The following is a 17,724-nucleotide window of genomic DNA, read 5'->3' as shown; positions in this document are numbered from 1 at the left end:
GTAAGCTTTCATTCTAACAAAGAAGATGTAACACATGTGTATCTTCTGGGGTTAGACCTATTCCTTTTGGCATTGATAATAGGATAATCAGCCATTATATAAATTATAAATGTCCTTCCCAAAAGAAATACAAATTGGAATAAAAGTGAAAGGAAATTTCCACCTCATGTGCACCGTGGACTTCGGATTATGTCATTCATTTGCCTCCTCTCTCAAAGTATTTGTTTTGTGGAATTTTATGCCACCTTTTAGCAGTGGGGTTTCTAAATGGAGGTGCTTAAAATCTTGTATTTTTAAAAACGTAAAAAAGTTGCTTTTAGTTAATTTTCATTTTTAAGTTTGTATTTTGTTAATTTTAATAGCAATTTAATGTTTTTTAATCCTATCAATATATGCTAGGGCTCCCCCATTACCCTAAGTGCATGATAGCAAATTGTGACCCCTTTTTTTAAGTGAATGAAAATTTACTGAATAAAATGAATTTTCTTATACTTTTAAAAAGATAAGCATTTTATATTGATACTAGATACTGTTTTGATCTTCAGAGCTTGTCATTACTTCCCAAAGTTGTCAAGAGTGTTTGATTCAGGGAGTAAGAATCACTGGACTCCAGCCCGTCAATGTAGTATAGACCCCCAGGTGACTTTCTGTTGCAAAGATTATACCATTCATTTGCTCTTAGTCCTTTCGGTATGCAAGAAAGCTCTAAGACAATGATAATGATCGCCATTTACAGAGAACAAAACTCAGGTTCAGAATCCCTTGAACACCTGCTCCAAATCACCTCTCCTGGAAATATGTGGTTCTATAACTGTTTCTTGCAAGCCCAGTGCGATTTTCTGTAGTCCATGCCACCCTAATCTTGTTAGACATGCAATGATCTGTGGGTACTCAGATAACTGGACACCCAGGCTCTTCACTGTGTCATTTCTAAGTTTATTAGGATCTCTATAATGTTTAAGACCAACTTTTTGAGCTAAGTTAGTGTTTGTATATGCTTTAGAGTGGACAATCAAAATGAATATGAACTTAAAGCAGTATCATGGAAGAGGCTGGCTCAGAAAACTATATTATGCTAAATGTAAAAAAAGATGAATAGATTTGAAATTATTTGTATTTTTAGTAATTTGTTTTAGAACTATTATTTGATATCAAATGTTATATTCTTTGAAGCATGAGCTTCTTTGACAGAATAAAACTACGCTACAAGAGTTTACATAGACTTCAACAAGGAAATTTCTAAAAGTTAATTTTACAAAGTATATAATTCATGAGTCTGTAGTTGGGTTAGAAACCATGACTGACATGCCTCTCATTATTTTTATAATGGTAAATTTTTCTAATAATTCCATTGTATATATGATTATTACAATAGTTCCAGTGACTTTGGTTGTTTTTAAAAAAAAAAAAAAAAAAAAACCAACACAGGAATCCCTTTACGTGCAGGTCACTATGGAAGCTCATAAAATTTGATAAAGAGACAGCCCATTTCTTTTCTGACCTAAAACAGAAAGTCCTGATGTCAGATCCCAGGCCTTTAAGGCAGAACCCAAGGCTGTGCACTATGTAGTGATTAGTAGAAGCCACTAGTCAGTGCTTTGGATGATAATGACAAAAGTATGAGTAAAGAAACTTGACAGTGATTTTCTTTGATCTTCTTTTAATGAGGATATATTTACTTTTCAAAAACATTCTTTAGAGAAAATTTGTGTTGACAATATTAATATTTTTAGAATTCACTCAAAAGCAACTGTTTTAATGCATTCATAACATTGAGTCTAAAATGGTTTATAAGAGTGTTTCTCAAACTTTAACCATAACCCATAGTGAGAAATACATTTTATACCATCACCTGTACACACAAACCTCTGCATTTGTATGTTTGTATAACTGATACACAATCAATACAGGCTATTTTCTTTGTTTTTTTTTTTTTAACTGTCATAATCCGCAGTTTAAAAAACAGATATGATTTTCAGCATTTTTTAAATTCCATGACTTTTTGTACCCTGTTCATATTTTCTTTTCTGTATGATGCAAAAGTTGTTAAAAGTTAAATTTCTACAAGTGCATGGCTAATGCCACATATCAAAAACTATACTTGATTACATAGTAGTGTTAGAATGCACACAAAGGTAGAGAAAGGGTGATTACCATCATCCAAAGGCAGGTATTCAATCTTCTTTTGGTCCTTCGAGAACAAGGGCCTGAGGAACTAGGGACTTGACTAGAGAGAAGGGCCATCCGTAAAAGCGAGATTCAGGATTCTTGACTTGAGCTTCAGGTAGTCTTAGTAGTACCAAGTTCCACCAAAATGTACTCGAGGGAGTTGGCTATTCCTTGACTTTCCCACAATGCCTGTGCAGGAGGCTATGCCCAGAGCCTCTGTCCTGGGGAAAATCTCAAATGGTAGCTACTAATCCAAGAACAGTATGAAAGTGCTGCAAAGTCCACAGTCTGTTTCTTTTAAATACAGAGTTCAAGAGGCACAGGGACAATGATCTATTGAAAATGGTTCTCTTTTTTAACAGGTATAAAAAACAAGACTATATCACAGCTGAATTATAACAGGAATGCTTCTCTGTCAAAACAAAAGTAAGCTCCCCTTTCAAATTTAATTCACAGCAAACAAAGATAAATCAAGTAACTTCAATTACTATTTTAAATGTTCCATGTTCTCAATTATTTGTATGACTATTATGCTGTTAATGTGCTTTTAAAATAATGTATGTCATTCAAATGCTGATATTAAACTGAAATCTAATGAATGGTGTCTTTGGATGACATCTAAACTGTTCCTTAAGATTAATATAATGCAATATAAAGACTATTTTGCTTGTAGTTTGTTGAATAGGTCAGAAATATAGGTTTCATTTGATCAAATTCTGTTTATGCATTTGTGAACTTTTAGACAGTCATTAGATGACTTTTCCACAGATTTACAGAAACAGCATGACTTTTTTTTGGAGACAGAATCTTGCTCTCTTGCCCAGGCTAGATATAGTGCAGTGGCATGATCTCTGTTCACAGCAACCTCCACCCCCAGGTTCAAGTGATTCTCCTGCCTCAGCCTCTTGTGTAGCTGAGATTAACGGGGGCCTGCCACCATGCCTGGCTAATTTTTGTATTTTTAGTAGAGTCGGGGTTTCACCATCTTGGCCTGGCTGCTCTTGAACTCCTGACCTTGTGATTCATCCGCCTAGACCTCCCAAAGTGCTGGGATTACAGGCGTGATTTTTAAGTGCTATATATTTATAGTGATAATTTCTTATATTGTTCCTAAGAAATTGACTATTTCAGCTTGCAAATATGGAGGTATAAAGGATGATTTGTATAATTATAGAATAGAAATATTTAGGCAGTTTGTGTGCCCTGTCACTTGGCAGGTAATATTTAGGAGCATGTCCACTGGTTTGCCGCATTAGAGAAGAGGGGAGGGTGAAGAGAGAGAAGGGAGATGAAGGAAACTGCATGGCATGCTATTTTCTGGCAGGACCACAGCTAGATCCATGACATGCAACAGCCTGTATCATTTTTCCAGCAACCTTAGGATGTACACATAAGGGTTATTTGTAGAAAAGGGAACTCAGGAACTGAGGTGTTAAGAAAACCTGGTGCATGATCATATTGCTAGCTAGCAATAGAGCCAAGTTTGAAATTCATGTTTGTCCCATTTTATCACACTGTCCCCTGTGCCAGTGTTTAGCATCCTATCTGGCCTGGGAGACAGAAGAAACAGCAATAGTAGGGAGCCTGGAATATTGTACATCAAAGTGAAGTTCTTTGTGAAACAAAATTTTATCCTCTCAAGAATCTGAGTAGGAGTTATCAAAATCCTGTAGAAATTTCTTACCTTAGTATTTCAGTCTCTCAGGGTATGGGAGTGGGTTGCTGCATTAAATGACATTTATGAAATACTTTAAAGGATATTAAAAACATTTTCCCTACTCCACACCAAATCCCAAAAAAGGTACAGTGTCTAGATTTCCAAATTGGGAATTGTTCTCACTTTGAAAAACGTTTTTCTGAACTTTGCGTTAGGTCTTTAGAGAATGATCTGTCACTGACATTGAATTTGGATCAGAGACTCTCTCTGGGTTCGGATGACGAAGCAGATCTTGTCAAGGAACTTCAGAGCATGTGCTCCAGCAAGTCTGAGTCTGATATCAGCAAGGTGAGCAGTATAAATGGGGGGGGGGGCACTGAATGGCTCTGCTCAATAGCTGGGAGACTTTTGGGGGACCACAATTCCCTAAAAGAAATTCCTTATTGAATAGCATGGTTAATGCACCAAATCAAACCATCCCTCACCTTGCTTAGAAAGGCCATTTCTTCCGAAATATCATTTATACAATAAAGGAGCTCTACTTTGTGAAGCCTGCTTTTCCAAACTCCTCCAAGACCTGAAGTTAAAATTGTGTGTTAATTGCATTAGTACAAGTCACATCAGTTCATTTGGCCTTTTTTTTTTTTTTTTTGCGGGGTGGTGGGGCGGGGAGACAGAGTTTTGCTCTTGTCGTCCAGGCTGGAGTGCAGTGGTGGGATCTTGGCTCACTGCAAGCTCCGCCTCCCGGGTCCAAGCAGTTCTCCCTGCCTCAGCCTCCCGAGTAGCTGGGATTACAGGCACGCACCACAACTCCTGGCTAATTTTTGGATTTTTAGTACAGGCAGGGTTTCACCATGTTGGCCAGGCTGGTCTTGAACTCCTCACCTCAGGTGATCTGCTGTTTCAGCCTCCCAAAGTACTAGGATTATGGGCATGAGCCTCTGCACCCACCCGGGGCAGCTTTTTATATAAGCCTAAATTTGAGTTTCCTCAGATCTTTTTCCTTTCCACATTCCTAACTTTGGCATATGTCAGTCATCTATCAGTAAGAAAATTATAACAAGCATCACAGCAGACTTCTGTTATAGACCAAGCAACAACTTTCTTTGCAAATGAGAAAAAGAATTAGCTTGTATAATGCATATCATCATAATCTTTAAGCTGTGAAATTTGAGGCCAAATATGGAAACCAGTGACCTGAAATCTCAAAGAAAACATGGACAGCATCAAGTTCCACCTGTTCTGGCACTCTGGTATCTGCAGCAGCTTTCACCGAGCTGCCTTGATGGATGCCTTTTGAGTGACTGTAACTTTTTCAGCTTCCCCTGAAACACTCAACTGTGTTTTATTTGAATCGTCATAATATCCACAGCAAAGTAGAATTCACTCTCTTATTTAACTGTGTTGGAAGCAAAATATATATCCACTGGAAAAGGTAATGATTAAAATCTTGCAAATTTTATATCCTTTCTTTACTTGCAAAATGACTTGACTTTTTAAATGGATTCTTTTTCCTTAGAGGATGTTTCTCATGCATTTGCTGTCAGTTTTACATGAAGACTTCAAGTCTTTCATGTGAACAAGTTCAGGATTTGAGGGGCAGGGAGGAGGAGAAGAGTAACACTTCTGCTGTGGTTTCTCCACCATTTAGCTGTGCCTTGAGTGTGCACAGTGTGACTGTGGAGACATGACTGGGTAAATTCTGTATTTTCCAGATTGCTGATTCCAGGGATGATTTAAGGATGTTTGATAGTTCTGGAAACAACCCTCTACTTTCAGCAACTATTAATAATCTGAGAATGCCAGTGTCACAAAAGGTAAGTGTCCCTTTCTCCCCAAAGTGAGCAGAGGATGATTGCTATGGAATTGACTTCACAAATCATCTTTCAGTGTGAATCATAGAGTTTTTTTTTAAACCAAAGCTAAGAACTGAAAAATAGGATAAAGGTAAAATTGTTCATCAGTTTATCAAGATTAGAAAGAGTGTTTATAGAGTATCTTGGAAAAAAATGACATAGAAAAGCATTACTTTTTTCCCTTCTATTTGATTCCAAAATTTGGGTCTCTGTTATCTCCATTTTTTTTTTCATTTGTATATGACAAAACTAGAAATACAGTAGTTCTGCCTCATCAGGTGATGCCTGAACCTTAACCAAAGTTTATATACTCTATATTCCTTCAATCCGACAACCTAGAGGGCTACTAAGTGGCCAGTGGGTGGGTAATGTAGACAGAATGGATAAGTTGATTCACATCCTGGGCAGAACACAGTAGGATGGTGCAAGATTTCATCATGCTACTTAGAATGGCCTGAAAATTTATGAATTGTGTATTTCCAGACCACAGGTAACTGAAGTCACAGAAAACAAAATTGTGGATGAGGGGGGTACTATGGTAACAAAACTGTCATCTTGGTTGTTCTTAAGATTTCCTGTATTTTAGAAAATTAGAGTTAATTATAACAAAGCAAAGCACTGAGTGATAACATAAAGGTCTTAATGCATTGCAAAAAAATTGCTATAACATGCATTACATTTCAATGATACTTTAAAAACAAATCTGAATGGCAACTAGAAGAACCAGGATTCCAGTAGACTTCCTTAACCTTTTGAAATAGATTCCATGACTACAGCACTGCACCATTATCAGTTGGTTAATAAATGGCAAGAGCTGGCACAGCATGGTATTCCTGGGTGAGCAGAAACAATAGGAAACGACTCACTCATTAGTTACATTGTGAGGATGCAGACTTTCGTAATACATGGTTTGTTCACCAAACCGTGTTGATTGATTGCCATTCACATCCTGTTCTCATCTACTCCCAAGGTGGCTTACAAAGACCTGTGTGTGGGTGGGAGGGTGTGGCGCAGAGAGCAGGATTATAAAGTAAGCATGGTGAGACTATTAAGTTATTAAGCCTTATCTGATCACCTAGTGCTCTCTCACTGCTTCATTAGGTTTTGATCCTGGCTATTCCATGTGGAACTGTGTGAGCTGCATGCATTGGGGGAGCAGGTATGGGAGTGGGAATTTGCATGGCTGGGGCTCTAATACAAAATATTAAACATGATGTCCTGTGAAGAAAAGCATGGCTTTCATGCTCACGCTAGCATAATGTCTGCCTTTTTTTGTTCAATTGGGAACAATTTAGAAGCCCAGCAAAATTTGGAGGATGACCTAAGGTGACCTGGAGTCAGCACTGAGCATTCTGGTTGGAAAACACTTTGTCCAGGGCCCATTCCTTTGCCATCTTTAAAGCCTCAACTCCTTCCCCCTGTATTTATGGCTTGCCCTGAGCTGTGCTTGACTGGAGGCGGGTCTCTAGGACCCAAGAATTTAGGATTCTTTGTGGAACATGGTCAGTGGAAGGATCTTAGCAAGAGGAACCACCTTCCTCATAAGCCCAGATCACTTTCTTGTGTAAAAATATTGTTGGCTGGTAGAGAATGACTGCTTTTTAAATGTCTAATGGAGAAACTTGGTCATACCACTACTACTTTGTCACGTGACCGTATTGAATTGCTACAATAAGGTACTGTCCATAAATAAAGTAGTACTGAAAGTCAAAGTTCTGGGCAGCTTTGTTTAAAAGATCTTTTTTAAAACGAGTCCTTTTACACTATATGGGCTCTTATACCCCCCCCCAAAAAAAAAAACCTATGTTATTGTTTAAATGTGCAATTTGATGTGGGGATCAGGACCACTGCCTCCTAGTCTTCTCTGCCTTTGCCCACTGAAGACACCCCTCAGAGCTAGAAGATGTTTTTCTCAGAAACTGCCAGCAGAGGGCAAAGTGGTACTTACTGTTGGCAGCCTTCTGAAACCTTGGCTGGCTCATGCCTTTTCTCCTACTGAGCTGGTATTTCTGGGTTAGATGCCCAGTTTCTTCTGTTATCAGGAAGTGTCTCCATTTCGAGGTAAGCGCTCCCTGGGTTAGTTGAAATCATTTTCTCCTTCATGGCCAGAAGGCTGGCAATGCCTCCATTGCAGAGGGGCCCTGCAACCATCATTATCTGTTGGAAAACAAAAATGAGTAACTTATCTTTATTATTTGCCACAATATAACTCCTCACTACTCTAACAGTAAGGGAGCATAATTGGGTTTACTAATTTAGCTGGCCTTCTAAATTAAAAACATATTTAAATCAACAGGAAGAACAAATGCTAATAAATGTTTTCCTTTTATGTAAATCCAAACTAATCCTCTGAAAGGACAAGTTCACATCTTTGGTTGCATGAAATCCACTTGAGGTTTTTTTTCTCCCTCCATCCTCTGGTCTGAGGGGAAGCCTGGACAGTGGGTTTTTTAAAGCTCCTTGGTGAGTCTTACATGCAGCCAGGGTTGACACCCACTACTCTAAAACATAGCCCTGATCAGTCATCTTCATTTTCCACCCATTTCTTGTTTTCCAAATATATCTTTAGAGGGATTGATTTGCCTTCATGTATCTTGTTTTTTACATGTTCCTTTTTTACATGTAATTTACTACTCCCCTCTGTACTCCTCCCCATAGAACCCTCTCTCTTCACCTGTCACAGTCCTGTACCTCTTTAAAGACTCACCCCCCAGTGCCACCTTCCCTACATGTTTTTCTTTTCCTCCTGCCCCCTACTTTCCCACCTAGAGGAATTATAGCATCTTCTTAGCTTCTAGTAGATGCTATGTGTTGAAGGAATTTCACTGTGAATGAATTGCTCTGATTTACCAATTCTTTAAGGCTAAATAAAACTTACTTTAGGTCAGTGCCTTTCTATACGAATTAGTTTCTCTTTGAGTTTAACATGCACAGCAACATGGATAGTCAATGTTATACATTTAATACAGATAATCTGGGGGTTTTGGCCCAGGAAGCATTAAACACTCATAACTCTCCTGTTGCTAAACTCCGCTGCTTCCCTAGGCTTGACTTCTAGGGTGTCAGGAGTACTTTTCAGTCAGGACGCTGTGCATCGGCCACTTGCTCTATTCTTGCACTCCTGGCCTTGAATTGCTATGGCTCACACTAAGCCCTCGTGATTCTCCATGTTCTCATCCTACCTCCTTCCATCCTAGCCTCACACTTCCAGGGACTGACAAAACCACACTGTGGTGCTTCATTTCATGTGGACATTTCCTGCCTCAGACCATGAAGGTACACTCCCCTCACCATCATGTGGCAGGTACAGAAACAGACTAGAACACAGTGTATATCTCCTTTCCTTCCTCTGGGCCATGGCTTTAACTCTGGATTTGACAATAATGGCAAAATTAAACAATTCCCCTCACCACTGGATTCTGTATAGCAACTAGCTGTTATCCTTATTATAATGCCATATTTCATGTTTTCCGAATACTATGTATGTGTTGAATTTGCTGGTGTGTTAGACCAAATTACAAGCTGTAATTGGCCCACGACTAAGTCCCATTTTGCAGACTTAACAGTAATTTCTTGTTAGGAGAAATGAGATTGGATCATGGTACCTGCACTGTTTTTACAGTTGTGGCTCCATCACCATCCAACTCATGACAAGCGATATAACTTCTCATTTTCTTTCTGGTAACTTGACAGCATAAGCATCCTTACAAAACAAAAGCAGAACATATTAAGCAGGTTCACCCTTCACATACCATCAACTACACATGGAGGTGACAAGGATGGACTGAGATGTGTCCCCTCACCAGATGTAGCTCAGCCTTTTTCCAGCCTTCCTTGGACGTAGTTAAAACGGAGCCCATCTGTTTTTTGTTATGTCAGGAAGCTTTTGCCTTTCTAAGCTAGCTCATTGCAGTCTAGACTTCTCTTTCCTTTCCCTGCAAATGCAGGTGATCTGGACCCCGGATTTGTCCCCTCTTTATTCTCCATTATATATTTGATGTTTCAGTGTGTTTATATTTTCCCAAACCTCTAGCCAAGTGTATATTAGAGTTACATTGCTGTTCCATTTATGATTAGCTGAGTCTAGAAATCTGACACCAAGAGATTTCACTTCAGTGATTTAGGAGTAGTTTAATGGACATGTTGTATTGGGCTTTAAAGAATTAGGACTTTAATAGGGAAATAAAGGAAAAATGGGATTTAAAGGGGATTGGAGCCAAACTTTATAAAAGAACTTCAGTGACATGGTTAAAAGTTTGGGACTTGTTCTGTGCAGTTAGTGAGGACTTATCCTTTACCTTCCTATTTGCACCGATACAGCCATAATTCTCTGCCCATTTTGTGGGTAACATTGGATTAGGTTGATGAGGCGAGAGAGAGGCAGCTGCTAAAGATAACTGAGGGTTTCCTGCTAAATTCACTGGGAAAGCAGTATTAACCAGTAATGAGCCGCCAAGCGGAAAGGCTTTAGAAATGAGTAGTATTGAGGAAACCCAATAAATACAGTTTTAGAAAGAATTTCAAGTGCGACTAGACATATAGGTGAATTAGTGGGGTGGAAATGCAGGAGATAAATGAGGGCTAAAGAAAGAATTTTGGGAAGTATTTAATTAGAGATTGAAATACTCTGAAGGGAAAGATCACCAATGTGTGACTTATAGAGGGCTAAGAAAAATACTACCATTTAGGATAGCAGTCCCCAGCCATTTTGGCCCCGGGGACTGGTTTCTTGGAAGACAATTTTTCCACGGACCTGGCTAAAAGGTATGATTTCCGGATGAAACTGTTCCACTTCAGATCATCAGGCATTAGATTCTCTCAAGGACTGGGCAACCTAGATCCCTCACTTGCACAATTCACAAGAGGGTTTGCACTCCTATGAGAATCTAATGCTGCTGATCTGGCAGGAGGCGGAGCTCAGGTGGTAATGCTGGCTCACCCCGCTCACCTCCTGCTGTGCTGCCCAGTTCTTAACTGGTCCACAGCCTGTGGGTTGGGGACCCCTGATTTAATTGGTCAGTGGAGGAAAGGATATTGTGGAGTTAAGCTAGGGGTTCTTAATTTTGGCCGCATATTAGAGAAGATTTTTAAAAATCCTATGTCCGTGCCACACCCCAGGACTATTAAATATGAATCTCTGGTAATAGGGCCCAGTCAATGACTGTGAAAGCTCCCCCAGGTGATTCCAATGTCATGTAAGACGATACCCAGGAGAATGCAACTGCCAGGTGAAGTCAGATTTTTCCTGTTAAATTTTAGTTTTGTTTTAAATCTTTTAATGGTTATATTGCTGTTGGCTGCATTATTACCTTTGAAGAGGGGAAGTTATCAAGGTCAACTCCTTCAGAGGCTTTCAGAGTAGCTCACTTAGTAGGAGTCATATCATGTTTGTTAGTTTGCAGAATTTGATGCAATATAGGGGAAAACACCTTGAGTGGAAGTTGGGAGACCTGAGGTCTTGTCCCAGCTTCACCACTCCTTTCACTGTGGGCAAATCATCTTACCTATCCAGCTTTCAGATTCTTCATGGGCAAAACGAGACATTGACCAGGTAATCACAGGAGTTCTGAAACACTAGAGAAAGGAGATACATGCAGCTTCCAAGTATGGAAGATCTTGAGCAACCTAATCATAGATGAATGTAGACTCTGCTAGGGAAGGATGTTTCTCTTATGTTTTCTGCTATATGCCCCCAGATTATTTGATTATTGAGTAATAGTTCACTTTTAAGACATGAAAGTAGAAGGCAGAAAAGTTAGGGAACTTACCCAAGGTGACAGTTTGTAGAGCTACCTACAAATTGGACTACTCCAATTTGGTGATTTCCTCATGCCTGTAATTTTGTGAAGTTTCTGTTGGTAAGGAGAGCAATGCCTTAGCACTTGATTCACTGCCTCCTGTATTTAGGAATTTTGTAACACCAGACAGGGACTAATGAAAATCATTCAGTAAGTCTATAGGAAATTAATTACTCAGCTTCTCCTCTCCATTTTCTTTTGATTTTTCATGAGAACCTATAGTTTTAGAAACTCCTGCGCATTTGCTCAAAGAGGAGGCAGGGGTAGGGCTCATAACAGGAGAAGTTGGTGACAATGGCAAATGTGATAAACTTGTGTGGTTTCTCGTCTCTTACAGGAGGTCAGTCCTCTCAGCAGCCATCAAACTACTGAATGCAGCAACAGTAAATCAAAGACTGAGTTGGGTGTTTCAAGAGTTAAATCTTTTCTTCCTGTTCCTAGAAGTAAAGTCACCCTGTGTTCCCAGAACACCAAAAGAAGCAGCAGCAGCAGTAATACAAGGCAAATAGAAATCAACAACAACTCAAAAAAAGAGAATTGGAACTTACACAAAAATGAACACCTAGACAAACCTAACAAATAGGCCTGCCTACAATATTCTCACTATTAACTTCCTCTGTTTCACACAGAAACCAAGGACAACAAGATATAAATACCTTTAAATGGATAAAATGTTTTCACTGTAATATAAGTTATGAGTGCGGGACCACTATTCAATTGTTTTGTAAAGAATGTATTTATAACCAACATTTTGTTGTTGTTTTTTTTTAAATTCCGTAGGATTGAACTTCGATATCAAGAAGTTATACCAACTTTTCAAGTAGTTTTATAATAGAAAAAATTGTAATAGTTTTAATCAAGATGTTCAGGGGTATTAAAACAGAACTGTGTACTGTATATCTGTATATATGTATATATGTATGTATATTTAAGGAAGTCCACAAATCATACTGCATACATGCTACAAAATGTATAACTTTGGCTTAGATAACATGTACCATTTTAAATGGAGATCATAATTTTATGTTCACTTGATGGGGAATGACTAGAATGGGGCAATAACAAATCATTTCTAAACAGTTATTTTCCATTAAAAGCCATATTAAGTATTTTGCTTGTTAAATTCTAGTTTTATGTTTTAAATCTCTTAGTAGTTACATTGCCATTTGGTAGCATCATGTATATATTAATGCTTATGAGTTTGCATTATGACTCCTGTAAAATATGAAATTATAATGCAATAAAAGTGTTATCTTTCTTACAAAAGTTTTATACCTAAGTGGATATAAATAACTGCATAAATGAATAAATTAATTCAGAATTAACTCCTTCAATATTATTTCTAGTAGCACAACTGATAATAAAATTGATATTTTCTACAAGCGTTACTTCTAAAATTACAGACAAAATTACTTATACAACTCAGTTAAGATGCTTTGACACTGAATAAAATATTGATTTAGTGAAATCATTTTGCTGTACTTTTTATCTATAGCTGTTTGTAGTCTATGCAACAGATAATTTGTGTTCAATTTAGTAATGCTCATAAAACTTGCCTTCCATGTTAGTATTTCACAACTAGATTCAACCCTATTAGAAATATCTTAAATACTTAAGTGGAGCACCAGGAATTGGGTGCTCAGGGTTAAAACATCTTCTTTTTCATAAATACCAAAGAAGTATGATTGTATCAGGAATCATTTACTTGTCCAAAGTCATTGAAAGCCTTTTTTTGGCCAGAATGGTTATTTACAATGAAATATACATACCTGCATTGTATTGCTATTACAAAACTGCACATACCTTAAAAATAACAATGTAAAGATTATGTCACTAATCTTGAGAACAAAACTGCTCTCAAAATCATAGATCATATCTAGATTCAGGTGGTTCTAATGTGTTTTTTTTCTTGCTCACATACACCTGCTTAAATTATATCTAATTTGATTTGTTAGTGATAAGGCATTGTGTTTTATGTTAGCAGCTTTTCTGAAGATAAAGATCCCATTAGTGTACTCAAGAACTAGAGGTGAGAAAACAAAACCAAATTTGGAATACATTATTAAGATGACCTGTAGTAATTGATCCATGTGACTGTCGGTAACATTCAACAAATGCACTTTTTGTAATTGATGGCAGACTGCAAGATGTCTAAAGAGGACACTTAGAACAGGGCTTTCAAAATAAAGGTAGAGACCTACCAATGGGTCATTATAGCAATTTAGTGAGTTACAACTAGCATTAAAAAATAGAAAATGTCAGTCATCTTCTATTGTCTCACAGTCAATACAATAATTGTTTGTGAGACTTTTGTTTCTATCATGTGGATGTAGGAATGTATGTATATGTGACACAAAGTATAACTGTGAGTCACAGTCAAAAATCTTTGAAAGTCAATACCCTATAATGGCACCTAGTGGTGGCAGTTCTTTACTGCATTAGTTAAATGGGGGCTGCACTGAGGGGTTGTATAGTCTTTGGTGGTAAACAGTCTTGGGGATGAATTAAGCACTGCTGTTTATTAGCTGTGTGGCATGAGACAACTTTTTTTTTTTTTTTTTTTTAAAATGGAGTCTCTGTCACCCAGGCTAGACTGCAGTGGTGCAATCTCGGCTCACTGCAACCTCCACCTCCCAGGTTCAAACAATTCTCCAGCCTCAACCTCCAAGTAGCTGGGATTACAGGCATGCACCACCATGCCCAGTTAATTTTTTATTTTTAGTAGAGACGGGGTTTCACCATGTTGGTCAGGCTGGTCTCGGACTCCTGACCTCAAGTGATCCACCTGCTTTGGCCTCCCAAAGTGCTGGGATTACAAGCATGAGCCACCGTACCCGGCCAATCTTTTTTAACTACAGAGAAAACATTTAAAAAAAAAAAAAAAAAAAACCTACAAGTTGTCCATGACTGTTGAGAGAGAACGCAGAAAAGCCTTCTTAGTTGCCTCACACATTCATAAAATAAGTAATCAATATCTCAGAACTTTTTATGGTATTCCATATGAAGCAAATTTTAAGGATCTGAAGTAAAAGCAATACAATAACAGTAGGAGACTTCAACATCCCACTTTCAACAATGGACAGATCATCCAGTCAATCAATATAGAAATATTGGACCTAAACTACACTTCAGACCAAATGGACTTAGATATATACAGAACATTTCCTCCAACAGCCGAATATATTCTTCTCAAGCGCACACACACAACATTCTCCAGGATAGGTCATTATTAAGCCACAAAACAAGACTTAACTTTAAGAAGATTGAAATCATATCAAATATCTTTTCTGACCTATGGTATGAAATTAGAAATCAATAAGAAATTTCAGAAAATTCAAAAATATATGAAAATTAACATGCTTAACTACCAATGGATCAGTGAATAAATTAAAAGGCAAATTAAAAATATCTTGAGACAAAAATGGAAACACCATACCAAACCTTATGGGGTGCAGCAAACCAGTTTTATGAGGGAAGTGTACAGTAATATACACCAAAAAAGGACAAAGATCCAAAATAACCTAAATGTCACACCTCAAGACGTTAGAAAAGCAATCCCATTACTGCGTATATACCCACAGGATTATAAATCATTCTACTATAAAGACACATGCACAAGTATGTCTATTGTGGCACTGTTCACAATAGCAAAGGCTTGGAATCACCCCAATGCCCATCAATGATAAACTGGATAAAGAAAATGTGGCACATATACACCATGGAATACTCTGCAGCCATAAAAAAGGATGAGTTCATGTCCTTTGCAGGGACATGGATAAAGTTGGAAACCATCATTCTCAGCAAACGAACACAGGAACTAAACACCTCATGTTCTCACTCAGAAGTGGGAGTTGAACCACGAGAACACATGGACACAGGGATGGGAACATCACACACCAGGGCCTGTCGGAGGAGTGTGGGGCTAGGGTAGGGAGAGCATTAGGAGAAATACCTAATGTAGATGACAGGTTGATAAGTGCAGCAAACCACCATGGCATGTGTATACCTGTATAACAAACCTGCACATTCTGCACATGTATCTCAGAACGTAAAGTATAATAATAATTAAAAAAAAAAAAAAGAAAAACAAGGACAAACTAAGCCCAGAGTTAGAAGAAAGGAAATAAAGATCAGAGCAGAACATTTTTAAAAAGTTGCGGCATTCCAAAATCTTTTCAAATTGTAATAATTCACAAATGCTGGCAACTATATTATGAAAATTGGATTTTAAACCATGAGTGTATAATTTAATTCATAGAAATATCTAACTGAAAATTAATAACACTTTAGCAATTTTCAATTTCATTCTAAGAGTTTCTCCAAAGTAGACTAATACATTTTGTAGTTATTTATGTAAAAGAGAAAACAAGTAGACTTTATAAAAGCTAGTTATTAGAAGTAGCCAATTTTGATAGACAAGGTCAATTTTTCACAAATACAATATTTTTTGTGAGCAGTTAATCCTTAGTGAACATTAAATTCAGTTGACTAGGCCCAGGCATCACCTTATTTAGGCATCTGTTCTTAACAACTAAGACCTGTTACAGGAAAGTCACTCTCTGAAGTAATGTGATGCTTTCTAAATTCTATCCCACCCCTTTGCAAAATCATTTTATTCAGATAACATTCTACAGGTGTCAACGGAGGAAATGAGTGAATAGATATCCTCTATTAGCCTGGTTTTGACCGTGAATAAATATGTTTAGCTGTGTGTCAAGATGCCCATTGAGTGTTAATTTGAAAGAGAAGACTGGGAAACACACTGAGAAGGAATGTGCAGTTACATGCCATATCTAGTCTGTCTTTCATAGTGAAGCACTCATATCAGGCGTTGCCAGCTCAGGTTCTGGCCATGGAGTTAACTACAGTGACACTTAACATCTCTGGCTTTAATGTCATCATGGTAAAAATTCAGAGGGTTTTTCTGCCTCCTAGAAAGAAAAACACAATGGAAAAATTTTAAATCCTGCCAGTTTTTCCAATATATCCTGATACCTTATAGTAAGGGCATCAGCTATGTATATCACAAAAGTCATTTCAGTTGAAATTTATGCAAATCAAGAATATATTTCTCCTAAGATAATTCAAATGTTCACATCTGCTCAGAGTGGCTTCAAACCTTACTTATTTATTAAAGTAGTATTGTGCTAGGGACTAGGAATAAAGCATTAAGACATGCCAGGCACCTTCCATCTTAATAGGGCTGAGACAGTAAATAAAGAAACAAAGCAAGATAATTTCTCATTGTGTATGTTCTATAAAGGAAATCAGTAGAGTGATGTATTAATAATACAAAGCACTTGGTCAAGATCATGGAAGGAGGATTACTTTAAAGCAGAATGGTTCAAGAAAGGGTCTTCAGGGATCAGGGTATGTAGCAGCCAGGGTAAACAGCATTGGCAACCCTTCTTATGGAAAAATAGACAAGTGAGATTAAATTACATTAAACTAAAAAGCATCACACAGCAAAGGAAACAATCAACACAGTGAAGAAGAAACTTACAGAATGGAAGAACATTCTTGCAAACCACATAGCTGATAAGGATTAGTATCCAAAATATATAAAAATTCAACTCAACAGCAAGAAAACAACCCAATGAAATGGGCAAAAGACCTGAATAGACATTTCTCAAGAGAAGCCAACAGGGATATGAAAAAATGCTCAACATATGAATCATCAGGGCAATGCAAATTAAAACCACAAGGAGATGTCACCTCACACCTGTAAGAATAACCATTATCGAAAAAGTTGAAAGGTAGCAAGTGTTGGAGAGGGTGTTGAGTTACTCCCTGTACACTGTTGGTAGGTATGTAAATTAGTACAGCCATTATAAAAAACAGAATAAAGTTTCCTTTAAAAATTAAAAATAGGCTGGGCATGCTGGTTCACGCCCATAATCCCAGCACTGTGGGAGGTTGAGGCAGGTGGATCACAAGGTCAAGAGATTGAGACCATCCTGGCCAGCATGGTGAAATCCTATCTCTACTAAAAATACAAAAATTAGCTGGACATGATGGCATGCACCTGTAATCCCAGCTACTCAGGAGGCTGAGGTAGGAGAATCACTTGAACCCAGGAAGCGGGGGTTGCAGTGAACCAAGATTGCATCACTGTACTCCAGCCCGGTGACAGAGCGAGACTCCATCTCAAAAAAAAAAAAAAAAAAAAAAAACCCAAAAAAAAAAAAAAAAAAAAAAAAAAAAAAAAACCCACAGAAAGAAAAAAAGAAAAATACAACGTAAG

General features: G+C 37.8%; 1 protein-coding gene across 1 annotated transcript in view; it reads left to right on the top strand.

Moving 5' to 3' along the window:
- CTTNBP2 (cortactin binding protein 2) overlaps nucleotides 1-12,951 on the top strand; it is a 173,114-nt gene extending 160,163 nt beyond the window's left edge. Inside the window, exons 20-23 of the mRNA XM_011937380.1 lie at nucleotides 2,532-2,595; nucleotides 4,042-4,174; nucleotides 5,542-5,643; nucleotides 11,818-12,951. Of these exons, the coding sequence (XP_011792770.1) occupies nucleotides 2,532-2,595; nucleotides 4,042-4,174; nucleotides 5,542-5,643; nucleotides 11,818-12,063 (545 nt within the window). The 3' untranslated portion in view covers nucleotides 12,064-12,951. The remainder of the gene's footprint in view (nucleotides 1-2,531; nucleotides 2,596-4,041; nucleotides 4,175-5,541; nucleotides 5,644-11,817) is intronic.
- The last annotated feature ends 4,773 nt before the right edge of the window (nucleotides 12,952-17,724 follow it).

Source organism: Colobus angolensis, unplaced genomic scaffold (assembly GCF_000951035.1).
Source record: "Colobus angolensis palliatus isolate OR3802 unplaced genomic scaffold, Cang.pa_1.0 Scaffold163, whole genome shotgun sequence".
Lineage (NCBI taxonomy): Eukaryota > Metazoa > Chordata > Mammalia > Primates > Cercopithecidae > Colobus > Colobus angolensis.
The sequence above is the reverse complement of the archived record's forward strand: the minus strand, read 5'-3'. Positions and strand labels throughout refer to the sequence as shown.